At 41.3% G+C, this 14,200-nt stretch overlaps 1 protein-coding gene across 1 annotated transcript in view; it reads right to left on the bottom strand.

Moving 5' to 3' along the window:
- Nucleotides 1-150: 150 nt before the first annotated feature.
- The window catches only part of mfsd14bb (major facilitator superfamily domain containing 14Bb), a 28,089-nt gene continuing 14,039 nt past the window's right edge, over nucleotides 151-14,200 (bottom strand). The window contains exons 8-12 of the mRNA XM_057831717.1: nucleotides 9,540-9,611; nucleotides 8,146-8,258; nucleotides 5,534-5,631; nucleotides 5,313-5,455; nucleotides 151-643 (exon numbers count right to left, since the gene is read on the bottom strand). Of these exons, the coding sequence (XP_057687700.1) occupies nucleotides 389-643; nucleotides 5,313-5,455; nucleotides 5,534-5,631; nucleotides 8,146-8,258; nucleotides 9,540-9,611 (681 nt within the window). The 3' untranslated portion in view covers nucleotides 151-388. The remainder of the gene's footprint in view (nucleotides 644-5,312; nucleotides 5,456-5,533; nucleotides 5,632-8,145; nucleotides 8,259-9,539; nucleotides 9,612-14,200) is intronic.

The raw sequence follows: 14,200 nt of genomic DNA, 5'->3' as shown, positions 1-14,200 counted from the left end.
CCTAATGTCAGGGTACGGTAAAACATTGGAGTGGTTGCCAAATTTCAGGATCATGATGGGACAAAGACAAATGGTTTGGCTGTCAAATATCGTGCACATTTTGTAGACAAGAAACAATCACCAACAGGTAATGTCAGGGCACATTTGCAATCACAGTACATCTTTCAGTTTTAGTAACAGTTTAATAAAAGGACAAAAACATTTGATGACATCACAACAAGTGTATTTGGCTAAAAAACATGCCAATGGAACAGGAAATTGCTCCAATGAGTTCTTTCAAATTAAAATTCATCAATAGTCAAGTGGCGTTTCCAAGGAAACAGGACGTGGCGATCGCCATGCTTACAGCGATGCTTGGACCTCTCCGATATGTTTAGTGTCGTGACAATCACATGCTGCTGTCCTGTAACAGCGGCTCGATATCCTCGGCGTCGCTGGCGGGGGTGGCCTGGGCTCCGCTATCTTGAGTGCGTGCACAGGACGCGGCGGCGGGCGTGCCGCCGACGCCGCTCGACTTCCTGACCGAGCACGTCTTGATGGCGGCGGCGGCGGGCGGACGCTCGACGATGAACGCGGCCACGATGAGCGCGAAGACCACCGTGCAGGCGCCGAACAGGAAAGGGGGTCCGGGAACGGTCGACTTCTGCCAAGGCACAAATGTTTTCAGATTGCTTTTCTGTTACCTGTACGGAGCCCCCCGGGTGCCAGGGTAGATCAAATAAAAAAATCATAGCTAATCTGTACCCACAGTTTAGCAATGATCCGGAAACTGTAGTCACCAATGTTTGGCGGGGACTCCAAACGCCGAGGGACCGACCGAGCAAGCACTTGCACCTTTTGCCCTCGGCGAACAAAGGGGTTTTAAAAGGTAACTACTGCACATTTGCTTTGGTAGCCGTCAACATTTTCAGGTGTCATCAATCAATATGGCATGTTGTGTGTTAGTAGCCGCTAATGCGGCTACTAAAAATAGTTAACTGGCAAACTAACACGACTTGAATTAAGCACGCACGGACACGACAGCAGCACAGAAAATGTGCAAACACAACATGCCATATTGATTGATGACACCTGAAAGACGCCTACCAAAGAAAACGTGCAACCTTTTAAAACCCCTTTGTTCGCCGAGGACAAATGGTGCAGATGGTTGCTCGGTCGGTCCCTCGGCGTTTGGACTCGGAGTCCCCGCCAAACATTGGTTACTACTGTTTCCGGGTCATTGCTAAACTGTGGGTACAGATTAGCAAACTGTGGGCACAGATTAGTAAACTGTGGGTACAGATTAGCTATGATTTTTTATTTTTTCTATCCTGGCACCCGGGGGGGCTCCGTATACCTGTGCTTCTTCCATTAAGTAAATAACTTTTTTGCATTACGTCTGCGCCCTCTGTGTGTACGTCCAAGGGATGTACGCGACTAGTCGTTTAACCGCCTTCTCATTTATTCAACTTTCATATTTTACTAGTCGGTTAAACGCAGCATGAAGCGTCATGCATCTTGGTCTTCGCACTTCTGCCTCTTTGTAAACAGGCGTTTAAATGGTTTGTTTTGAATGTGTTGCATTTAGTTTTACTGATTTGGGTGGATACACTGCCCTCTAGTGGCAACAGGGAATATGCCATAACTCGTCTAGCATTGCTGAGTCCAGCTGCTCCCTGTTAAAACCAACATAAGGTATGTTTTATTTTGGGCTAAAATGTTTGTTTATGGATTCATCATTTTGGTTAGAAGTATATTTAGCCGTTTTTGGGAGGAAAATGTGAACTGTGCAAAAAAAGAAAAAAAGTTAGCATTTCATAGCATTTAAGCTAGCTGACTTTTGCTCTATAACATGTTTTTGTTGGGGCTAATATGTTTATGCATTCGTGATTTTGTTCAGAAATATAGTTAGCAGTTTTTGAGGGAAAATGAACTTTTTGAGAGCATTGTATAAAAAAAAAAAAAAAAAAAAAAATTGCATTTTGTAGCATTTATGCTAGCAGACGTTTGCTTAATTAGGTATGTTTTTGTTTGTGACAAAAAATATACAGTACTGTGCAAAAGTTTTAGGCAGGTGTCCTGCCCACAGGTGTCCTGCCTAAAACGTCTGCACAGTACTGTATATTTTCTTTAAATTTGCATTTTATAGCATTTATGCTAGCGGACTGTTGCATTATAGGGTAGTTTTTGTTTGTGCAAATATGCTTTGTTTATGCATTCGTCATTTTGTTTAGAAGTACATTTAGCATTTTTTTATGGGAAAATGTGTTTGAACAATTTGTTGAGAGCACTGTAAAAACAAAAAGTTGGCATTTTATAGCATTTAAGCTAGCAGAGTTTTGCTTTATAAGGTATGTTCTGTTGGGGCTAATATGTTTATGCAGTCGTCATTTTTTTTTTTTAGAAGTTGTGAAAGAATATTTTATTCATGCTAATAAATCACATAACTGCTGTGAAACTATATTCATTTGTGAGACTGTATCCATGCAGGTTCGTGTGCTGCACATGTATTTCTTTGAACATAATACAATGGGTTTCTGTCGACTGCCTTCTCTGATTTGACTCCCTCTTGTACCAGCTACAGCTAATTTCCAAGGTCAGGCTAAGGATGTTTTTCTGTGGAAAATCACCAGAGTTGGGCAGTAATAACTTTCACTTTTTTCGTAGAAAGTATCGTTTCAGAGGAAGCAACGCCCTTTCTTCATTATATAAACCCTTGACTTGTATTATCACCTTGTACTTCTACGTGGTCACAGGCTTGTCTGGATCACATCATTGTACCCTTGATATATACGCTCACCGGCCACTTTATTAGGTACACCATGCTAGTAACGGGTTGGACCCCCTTTTGCCCTCAGAACTGCCTCAATTCTTCGTGGCATAGATTCAACAAGGCGCTGGAAGCATTCTTCAGAGAGTTTGGTCCATATTGACATGATGACATCACACAGTTGGTGCAGATTTGTCGGCTGCGAATCTCCCGTTCCACCACATCCCAAAGTTGCTCTATTGGATTGAGATCTGGTGACTGTGGAGGCCATTTGAGTACAGTGAACTCACTGTCATTTTCAAGAAACCAGTCTGAGATGATTGATATGGCGCATTATCCTGCTGAAAGTAGCCATCAGAAGTTGGGTACATTGTGGTCATAAAGGGATGGACATGGTCAGCAACAATACTCAGGTAGGCTGTGCCGTTCCAATGATGCTCAAATGGTACCAAGCGGCCCAAAGCGTGCCAAGAAAATATTCCCCACACACCACCACCAGCCTGAACCGTTGATACAAGGCAGGATGGATCCATGCTTTCATGTTGACGCCAAATTCTGACCCTACCATCCGAATGTCGCAGCAGAAATCGAGACTCATCAACGTTTTTCCAATCTTCTATTGTCCAATTTCGATGAGCTTGTGAAAATTGTAGCCTCAGTTTCCTGTCCTTAGCTGAAAGCCTCAAAGTTCAACGTATTGTGCGTTCAGAGATGCTCTTCTGCCTAACTTGGTTGTAACGGGTGGTTATTTGAGTCATTGTTGCCTTTCTATCAGCTCGAACCAGTCTGGCCATTGTCCTCTGACCTCTGGCATCAACAAGGCATTTCCGCCTACAGAACTGCCTCACTGGATATTTTTTCTTTTTCGGACCATTCTCTGTAAACCCTAGAGATGGTTGTGCGTGAACATCCCAGTAGATCAGCAGTTTCTGAAATACTAAGACCAGCCCTTCTGGCACCAACAACCATGCCACGTTCAAAGTCACTCAAATCACCTTTCTTCCCCATACTGATGCTCGGTTTGAACTGCAGGAGATTGTCTTAAACCATGTCGACATGCAGCTTTATCTGCCCCTGAGACCTAACAAAAAAACTGCTCTTGCTAAATTGATGGAGTGCATATCTGATGTGAAGCAGTGGCTTGCACAAAACTTTCTACACCTTAACGAGAGCAAAACTGAATTGATTACTTTTGGCACACCTTCCATGATGAAAGCCCTTGAGCCCAACTCTGGTGCTCCGGCTGACATTTTTAAGACGCACGTTAAAAATCTCGGAGTGATATTCGATAGCAGGCTTAACTTTGAAAAGCAGATTAGTTCTGTTGTAAGAGCAAGTTTTTTCCAGCTCCGTCTCTTAGCCAAAGTGAAGCCTTTTCTTAGTCGCCACGACCTTGAAAAAGCAATTCACGCTTTTATAAGTTCAAGGCTGGACTACTGCAATGCACTTTATGTTGGCCTACCCAAGTCCTCGATTTCTCGGCTGCAACTTGTTCAAAATGCTGCTGCTCGATTTTTAACAGGTACACCTAGACGTGAGCATATTACCCCCGTGCTATCATCACTCCACTGGCTTCCAGTCCATTTTAGAATTGATTTCAAACTTTTACTGTTTGTTTTTAATTTTATTTATGGCCAGGCTCCATCTTATCTATCGGAAATTTTAACTTTTCGTAACTCTGGCAGAACTCTTCGCTCGACCGGCCAGCTTTTTTTAGATGTTCCGAGGTCAAAACTTAAACAGTGGGGAGACCGATCCTTTGCGGTTGCTGCCCCCAGGCTGTGGAACAGCCTTCCCTCCGAAATCCGCACCACCACGGATGTAGGTCTTTTTAAGTCTCAGCTAAAAACGCACCTTTTTAGACTCGCCTTTTACAAAGATTAGGATAGCCTGGTTTTATTAGCTTAAGGACTTTTTTTTTAATGTTTTTCGATTTTATCGGTTTTATTGTTTTACTTGCTGGACTTTTATTGTGATGCGCTCTTTGTTTTACTTTATTTTTGAAATGTCATTGTATAATATTTTCCTGCCTTTTATTTATCTTGAGCCATGTTTTGTTGTAAAGCACTTTGAGGGCCTTTCGGGTTTTTGTAAAGGGCTATATAAATAAATTTGATTGACTGATTGATTGATTGATTGATAAATGCACTGAGTTGCCGCCATGTGATTGGCTGATGAGAAATTAAGTGTTAACGAGCAGTTGGACAGGTATACCTAATAAAGTGGCCGGTGAGTGTATATATCTTGCTTATCTATAAAGTCTTCGAAGCAGGCAATCCTTGGCTGAGTCTGATTCTTTTCTCTCATTTGAGCTATTTGTTGATACCTGTCTCGGCGTTCAAAAGTGAACTTCCCTGACAGAAGTATATTGAGCAGTTTTTTGTGGGAAAATGTGAACGATTTGTTAAGAGCATTGTAAAAAAAAAAAAAAAAAAAAAGTTAGCATTTTATAGCATTTACGCTAGCGGACTTTTGCTTTATGAGGTATGTTTTTGTTGGGGCTAATATGTTTGTTTATGCATTTGTCATTTTGTTTTGAAGTATATTGAGATGTGCATGTAACCTTAATGTGTTGCGTGTCTCGTCCTTCTGCGGTCTGGTCGTCGCTGAGCTCCACATTGAAGAGGAAGAAAATGAATCCATACAGAGCCGGGCCCAAACCATTACATAGGCCTCGGATGCCTGTGATCATGCCCTGGACCACACCTAAACATATTGAAAGTGTTATACACAAAAACACAAAAAGCGTCCCCCGCCCCGCCCCACCCAACCCAGCACAGAGACCTTGTTGATCCGGGGCGGCGCTGTGTGAAACCAAGGCCGAGATGGCCGGGAAGGTGATGGATGACATGGCTGCTACTGTGCCTGCCGCCCACATCATCCTAGAACGTGACAACATTTTGTCAACGATGGTGATAACGAAAATATTTCATGACGATGATGAGCTAAAAACGTGTCCTAGGTGACTGCGACCTGACGAGACGACAATGCGATAGTTTCTATAATATGTTCACAATGTATGATATTTTCTTATTGTAACTTTAGTTACGTAGCAGTGTTTAGTTGTGTCGCTCATGTGAAGTACTGTGCTCCCGTTCCCACACTCACGATATCCTTCAAGCAAGGGTTTGCTCCAGGATTGCTCGTTTTGAAACACATGGTAAGATTTCCTTTCTTATTTTGGTATGGGAGAATATGTAATGTTGCTTCAACTTTTAAAAGTCTATAAAGAGTGATCATCACTGGAGGTCGACCGATATATCGGCTGGCTGATATATCACGTCGATATATGGGACTTTTTTCCAACATCAGTCGATGAACAAAAAATATCGGCCAATGAACACACAAAAAAACAATTAAAAAAAAAAAAAAAGGGATTTTTAGCAGGCAACTGTGGCCGTTACTGACTGATGGTAGGACCCCGCAGCAGCTTGAAGGCAGGTTGCTACAGCTAGCTTGAGGCTTGCCCGTTTTGTAAATATTGTAGGGCTGCAGCTATGGAATATTTTAGTAATCGAGTAATCGACTGAAAATTCTATCGATTAAACGAGTAATCGGATAAAACATTTTTATTTAGGTAAAGAGCAATTATAAATATACTAAACGACATTTAATCCAATATTGAACCATTTTCAGTCAATCAATGTCTTCATTCTCGATGGACATGGTTGAAAACAGCCAACAATTGCATCTCAGATGTGACTAGACAAAAAAAATTCACTGCTTTCACTCAAAAAAACTTCTAGATCTTATTAAAAAGAAAAACATATTTCTTACCTAAAAATGTAATTACGCTTTATAAACCCACATCACTTGAAAGCTATGTGTTTTTCCCAAGTGTTTCAATTGAATTTCCGTTTGTGTCAAGCTATTTTTGAGTTCTAGTTAAGTTTTAAGTTAGTCTAAACTGTAAGTACTGATAGGATTTTGAGTTTTTGCAGTGTTCAAAATAAATGTATGATACCTCCTGTATTGGAGCACATAAGAGACCAGTGCTACTTGGTGTTTTATTCAGCAATGACTACTGAGCTAAAACTGACAGTTAGCTTTATTATGTTTTAATTTTACACCCTCATCACTCTACAGCGCTGTGTTTTGACAGATTAAATAAAGCCTGCATGTAAGACACGTTAGCCACGCATCGACGGTGGTCATAATCAATAGAAACCTAGCCCTCCGAAGCGCTAAGGTTACGTGAGCGACGGACAGTAACATTATATTCATTAGCGCTGAGAAGTCTACTGCTTAAAGATGGCGGCTGTTTACCAACGCTGCCCAGACGCGGCCGAGTCTGTCATTTCGAATCTAGTTCTAAATGCATGCGATATCTATGAGTCGCATCGGACACTACCTGCTACCACACTAGCATCATGCGGGCGTAGTTTTTAGCAACGTCAGTGTAGTAGGCTGTCGGCTGCAGTAAGGTTTTTTTTTTTTTTTAATTGCTTCTTCCTCTACACATGTGACGTCAGCGCGTTGTCCCGTGTTAAAAGTAGTCCGGGCAAAACGTGATGCGTAGCTGGCAAAATTAAACGATTCCTCGAGGTGAATAAAATTACTCGGATCAGTTTTTAAACTCGAGTTACTCGAGAATTAGTTTCAGCTCTAATATATTGTAATATTTCTTTATCTTGCATGAGAGAATATGCAATGTTGCTTTAGCCTTTTAAGGTATTTACAGAGTGATCCTTTCACTCTAAAAGTAACTTGTAGCATTAGCGTAGCATTCACATTAGCCGTCTCAAACTCACATGTTTACATGTTGTCTTGACATCCCGGTGGGTGTATTTATTTGAAATTAATGAACTGTTCTCATAAAAAGAACCGCTGCATTTGTTGGTTTGGTAGCACTGGACCGAATTAATCCTTTAGGTGTCAGGTCATCATTGTAAATTGGAAGCAACTTTTAAATAAATTGCCATTATAATCTACGTCATTAAAAAAAACAACAACAACAACAAAAATATATATATATATATATATATTGTGGCCTCAAATATCGGCTCACAAAACCGGCTTTGGATATCAGCAATCGGATGAAAATTGTTTTAGATATTGGTATCGTCATTCCACAATCCCCTATCAGTCGACCTCTAATCATCACACATGAAATGTAACTCGTAGCGTTAGCAATAGCATTACCTTTTGATTGGTGAGCGTCCTCTTTATGTTTACAGTTTGTGGCGTCGAGGTCGGTGTAATTAATTGAAAATGATGTACCGTTTTCCTCCTGAGTGTGTATCATCATAGGAAGAAGTGCTGTGTTCGGTGGTTTGCAATCCCATTTTTAATAATAGAAGTAGTTTAAACAGAGCTGCACCATGGGTGCCCACACTTTCACTCCCCTGTAGCTGTGCAATCTACTTCCTGCTTTCAACCCTTCCCCGATAACTCACCAGGGCTCAGAACCGAAGGCGTACCAGGTCAGCTGCAGCAGCTGGAAACTCAGACCCAACAGGACCGTTTTCTTATTGCCCAAGGTGCGCATCAGTACACTGAGGAGCAGCGTCTGAAATAGAGCAGGGCGGTAAACCGAAAATTTACCGTCACCGAAATTCTTAACGATGACCGACGTAATTTTGACCATGTCGGTAAATTCGGTAAATTAATAAAACAAGAAAATATAGTCTTTTCATCCCGCTTTGATTCTGTGTTGTTCGTCTATGTTCATTCCCCTTTAAGAAAGCAGTGAATGTGCTTACGTAGGGAGTCACGTGATCATCAGGAAGCCAATCAAACAAAAGCCCGGTAAGCTAACGCTAGCAGCTAACGCTACAAGCAAAACGTGATGGAGTGTGGCTTAAGGGAGGTTCACCAAACTTTCAACCGACATTTAGTAGACTCTTGGTGGCATCCAGACGGGCTTTCACCCGCTGCCCTCCTTTATTCTCACGATTTCCGGAGATGGTGCTTTCAGTGCTTTCTACTGGTAGCCAGGCTAACGCTAGCTAGCGGCTAACGCTACAAATGAACGTTATGGAGTCGGATAGCGGCTCTAACCTTGTCGAAACGGCTGAACTTAATGAGTGGATTGGGCACGGACTGCATCTAGCAATTACTATGTGGCGTTATTTTGTATCTGTCTGTGTGTGATTCCTCTGATAGCTTTTGTGATGGTAAAGCATTCAGCATAAAGTACAATCCAACGGCAAAACTCACAATGACCGAGAAATGGCCCCAGCTATTTTTATTGTGCGTGCATTTATTAAAAAATGCACTGGGGGGAAAAAAACCCTTAAACCATAAAGTAAACACTTGTATTTAATAATTATGTCACAGTAGCCATTAACAATAAGTTGTCTTTTTGAAGTGTACTGTTCAAGCTGCAAGTCATTTGTGTTACAATTACATGTTTGCACAGGCATATTGATTTTGACAATGTACATTGTTCAAGTCATACACGCTGTTATAAATGTTCATACTTGAATTCTTATTGCTTACAATACATTTTTATAAACTTAATGTTTAGACTGCATGTACAATTGTTAAATACAGTATATCAAATTGAATGCTGGTAAATAAATCAACAAGAAATAGTTCATCCGTATTTCATGCATTGATTCAGATTTTCAAATTATATAACAGTCCGCTTGGGCGAATTTATCGTCATTTATCGTTATCGAGATAAATCTGCTCAATTTATCGTGATACATGTTTAAGGCCATATCGCCCAGCCCTAGTCTGAAACGAGCACAGTTACAAAAACGCACACTTAAAAATGGTTACAATGGCACACATAACCATCTATGCATTGTTACAAACCACAAACATGTCACAAAAAGGCACACACCTGTGCAATGATGGACAGTATGCCAACCATGGCGATGAAGGCGGCAATGGCAGCGGGAGAAAAGTCAATGACCTGGAAGATAACAAGGTGTGTTAGCTGTGATGTGTGTGAGTGCTAGCAGTGCAACGGTTTGCGGTTCAAAGCCGAACCGTACGGTTCGCCCTGTACGGTTCAATGCGCCTTTATGAACCGCACCTTTTCGGTTTTGCAATTAATTTATTCCGAACACTTGTGGAATGAATTGGTCGAGCTCTGTGTGACTGTGTGTGACGTGAACAGTGTTGTTAATCTTACTGAAAAAAAGTAATTAATTATAGTTACAAACTACTTCCCCCAAAAAGTAATTGCGTTAGTAACTCAATTACCTAAATGTAAGAGTAATTAGTTACTTGGCAAAGTAATTGGTGATAATTACTTTTTTTTCCCCTCAAAAAACAAAAAAAAAAAAAAAAAAAAAGAAAAAAACATTGGCCACACTATGTGAAGTTTGAAAAGGTTTTTGGTATAACTGGCCCGAGCCCAATTCTTTACCCTAATTTACCCTTTACCCTGAATCAACTGTTAAAAGTTGTTAAAATTGCTCCCATTATTGCATTAGTTCCCTTCTCTCTACTTTCGACATATGAAAGTTTTAAAACTGTTTCATCATTTAAAGATAGATTCAAGTCAAGATTTTGCCGATTTAGGAGTATTTTAGATAAGTTACTTAGGTTCGCTAGGAAGGTTCTCTACAACAGAGCCGTCCTAAAAAGTCTACTGCTTTAAGATGGCGGCTGTCTACTAACTCATTTAGTGCCATGTCGCATCTAGTTATATCTATATAGAGTACATGTGATATCTACCATGTCTACCATATCTACCATAACATGCGGGCGTAGTTTGTAGGCTATCGGCTACAACATGTATTATTGGAGCTACCTAGCATCGCGTTTGCTCGGCGTCATAACTTTCTTGCCTCCCCCCCACTCCTGCTCTGCTCTGTCGTCTCGGTGAGTCCGTCTCCCTCAGACTTTTCGACCAATATAGTAACGCATAGTAATGCATGCCTTTCCGTCCTCAGTAACGGTAACGGCGTTGCCAAGATGAGAAAAGTAATTAATTAGATTACCCACTACCGAAAAAAATAACACCGTTAGTAACGCCGTTATATTGTAACGCCGTTATTAACAACACTGGACGTGAAGCACAGCTGTGGAGAAATTCCTGCCTCGCAAGTAAATGTCCGATCGCTGTCAAGCACCTGTGTCATAGAAGCCGTGTAACGCCCTCTCTCGCTTACGAGTAGGGCTGCAGCTATCGAATATTTTAGTAATCGAGTAATCGACTAAAAATTCTATCAATTAATCGAAATTTCATCTAATCTTGAACCATTTTCAGTCAATCAATGTCTTTATTTTCGATGTATATTGTTGAAAACAGCCAACAATTGCATCTCAGATGTAACTAGAATAAAAAAAAAAAAAAAAAAAGACATTCACTGCTTTCACTCAAAAAAACCTTTAGATCTTATTAATATATATATATGTATATATATATATACCTAAAAATGCCGTTACGCTTGATAACACACATCACTTAAAAGCTACGTGTTTTTCCCATGTGTTTCGATTCAATTTCTATTTGTGTCAAGCCATTTTTAAGTTCTAGTTAAGTTTTAAGTTAGTCTAAACTGTAAGTCCTGATAGGATTTTGAGTTTTTGCAGTGTTCAAAATAAATGTATGATACAGGCTGTATTGGAGCACATTAGGGACCAGTGCTACTTGGCATTTTATCCAGCAATGACTACTGAGCTAAAATTGATAGTTAGCATTACTGAGTTTTTATTTCACACCCTCATGACTCCACAACGCTATGTTAAAGCCTGTATGTAAGACACGTTAGCCACGCATCGACAGTGGTCATAATTAATAGAAAGCTCAGGGATTCCCCTATATTCAACAGATTGTGGCGCACCGCCACACTAAAATGAAAGCCGCCACGCCTGGCAAATGAGATGTATTTTATTTATTTATTTAAATTAAAAAAATTTTTTTAAGGCCGCTTCAAACAAGCGGCAGCCGAGTGGGAGGAGTTCAGCGGACACCTATTCATTGTGTATTGTAGCCTAATGTTCGTAACTATGCAGGCCCCCCCTTAAGAGACGCAAGGGGAACGAGTAGGAAGAATGGGAGAACGAGCGAGATAGCGAAAGATAGCGGTCGCATGTTGTAGCAGCCCGCTGTTATTTTGTTATTGTTTTTCTTTATTATTGTTACCACAATAAAGTGGGTAAGCAAATACAGACTTCTCTCCTTCTTGCCCATATCCGGGGCATTACAATAATTTGGATCGGACTTTTCGGCGAAAGTGAGCGGTGGACGGCCGTCTTGGACAGAAAGCAAACTTTGACTAACTTGCGCTGAGAGACTGCGGAGAGGCGGGGCCCAAAATAAAGCCTTGCTCTATTTTCAGAGCGTTGGTCACAGTAAACGATTTATCAGTTCAAGCAGAGTAAAATGATACATATTCACGGTACAAGAACGTCGTTTCTGTGTCCATCGATTGGTAAGAAAAGGCTGTTTGTACAGTGACGTGTGGGCGCTCCCGTCAGGGGGGACATTTCACGTGGAGTGGCTATTTTTCGGCACAACACCGGCGCGCCAACTTCAGACAATTACGGCTGACGAAACTTTGATAAATGCGCCCCCCCACCCAAATTTCGCGAGCTCTGGGACACTCGAAAAATGACTCTCATACCTCTCCTTGCTAAGTTAATGGTACCTCGACGTGCCTTTGTGTGGAAATTTAGTTTACGAACAACGGGGAAAAAACTATTCACCTTCTCACCGAATCAAGTAAAACTCTTTACACGGCTATTAGAATTCCCCCAGTGCTCTAAATGGGTCAGTTGACAGAAGGACTGTTATTGTTGTGGTAATGTAGTACTTATGAGGGTCAAATAAAAGGAAAAAGGAGGACTACGACGGTGGTCTGCAACCCGCGGCTCTCGGGCCGCATGCAGCTCTTTAGCGATGCTTCGGAGCTTTTTTTTTTTTTTTTTAAATGGAAAAAGATGGGGGAGGGAAATATATTTTTTTGTTTTAATAGGATTTCTAGGAGGACAAACATGACACAAACATTCTTTCAATTCATTAATATAGTAATGAAGTTAAACTTGTGGTGGCATAGTACAACAGAGTAGTCACGTGGTGCGTCATTCTCTATAGGATCCACTGCAGGGAAAACAAACATTTAATCATGAAGGCTAATTACATATTTCTATAGTAGGCTAATATAGCTAGTATCGATAATTATAAGGCTTGTAAAAGGCTTTTAATTTTTTGTGGCTCCAGACATACTGTATCAGTTTTTTGTGTGTTTTTTGGGGGGTCAAATATGGCTCTTTCAACAGTTTGGGTTGCCAACCCTGAGTCACTACGAGATGTAAGTCGTACTATTGCCACGAGAAAAAAAGTCGCATTAGTACATCGGGTAATCAGCTACGCATTTTACATACATGTACTGTAGCTGAGAGGTACAACATTAGCCTGGCTAATGAAATATTTCAAATATATCTTTGTTATGGTTCTTCTTGGGGGAAAAAATGAAGAAAAAAAAATTCGCTGTGGCACGACATGGTGAGGCTGTCCGACTCCGATGCAGCCCACCACCACAGCTTCAAAAAATCCTAGGGGAAACACTGAAGCTAGCCCTCCGCAGGGCTAACGTTACGTGAGCTAGTGACAGTAACGTTAATCCTATTTATTAGTGCTTAGCGCTCTACTGCTTTAAGATGGCGGCTGTTTACTAACGCTGCCCAGACGCAGCTGAGTCTGTCATTTCGCATCTAGTTCAACATACATGTGATCTCTATGAGACTCAGAAGACGCTACCTGCTACCAACGTAGCATCGTGCGGGCTAGTATTTAGCAACGTCGGCGTCGTTTGTACCGGCTGTCGGCTGCAGTAAGTTTTTTTTTTTGCTTCTTCCTCTACGCACGTGACATCAGCACGTTGCCCCGCATTAAAAGTAGTCCGAGCAAAACGTGATGCTTAGAGCTGTCAAAATAAACGATTACTCGAGGTGAATAAAATTACTCCGATCAGTTTTCAAACTCGAGTTACTCGAGTATTCGTTTCAGCTCTACTTACGAGCGAAGTGAAAGTGAAACAAGAAAGAAAAAAAAAAGCTATGGCGAGCGGAGTAGTGGGGAGACCAAATTTTGAGGAACCACCGGCTTCTTTCAAAATCTACGGTGTGCAACATTTCGGTTTCCCCGTGGACTACAATGCGGAGGGAGAGAAAATATTGAAAAAAATAATTAAAACAATTTGCAAGCATTGTTCAGCGCTTGGTCCCTATGCTAATGGCAACAGGTATAACATGACTTCGGCACCTCAGCCGGCATCACTCACAGATATCACTTTCTCAGAGCAGGACAACCCCAAAGATGACACCAGTGAAAACACACGGCGGGCTTCGTTAATTTATTTGCAACGCTTGACCCGCATTACATTGTTCCCTCGCGGACACATTTCTCCACCAACGTAATCCCCCACATTTAAGAAATGGCAGGCAAAGCCATCGAAGTTGATTTCGCTAAAGCACATAGCTTCGCCCTGAGCACTGATAGTTGGACGTCTCATGCTACAGAGTGTTACCACCTAACTGTGACTGTCC

This window comes from Corythoichthys intestinalis, chromosome 3 (assembly GCF_030265065.1).
Source record: "Corythoichthys intestinalis isolate RoL2023-P3 chromosome 3, ASM3026506v1, whole genome shotgun sequence".
NCBI classification, from domain to species: Eukaryota; Metazoa; Chordata; class Actinopteri; order Syngnathiformes; family Syngnathidae; genus Corythoichthys; species Corythoichthys intestinalis.
The sequence above is the reverse complement of the archived record's forward strand: the minus strand, read 5'-3'. Positions and strand labels throughout refer to the sequence as shown.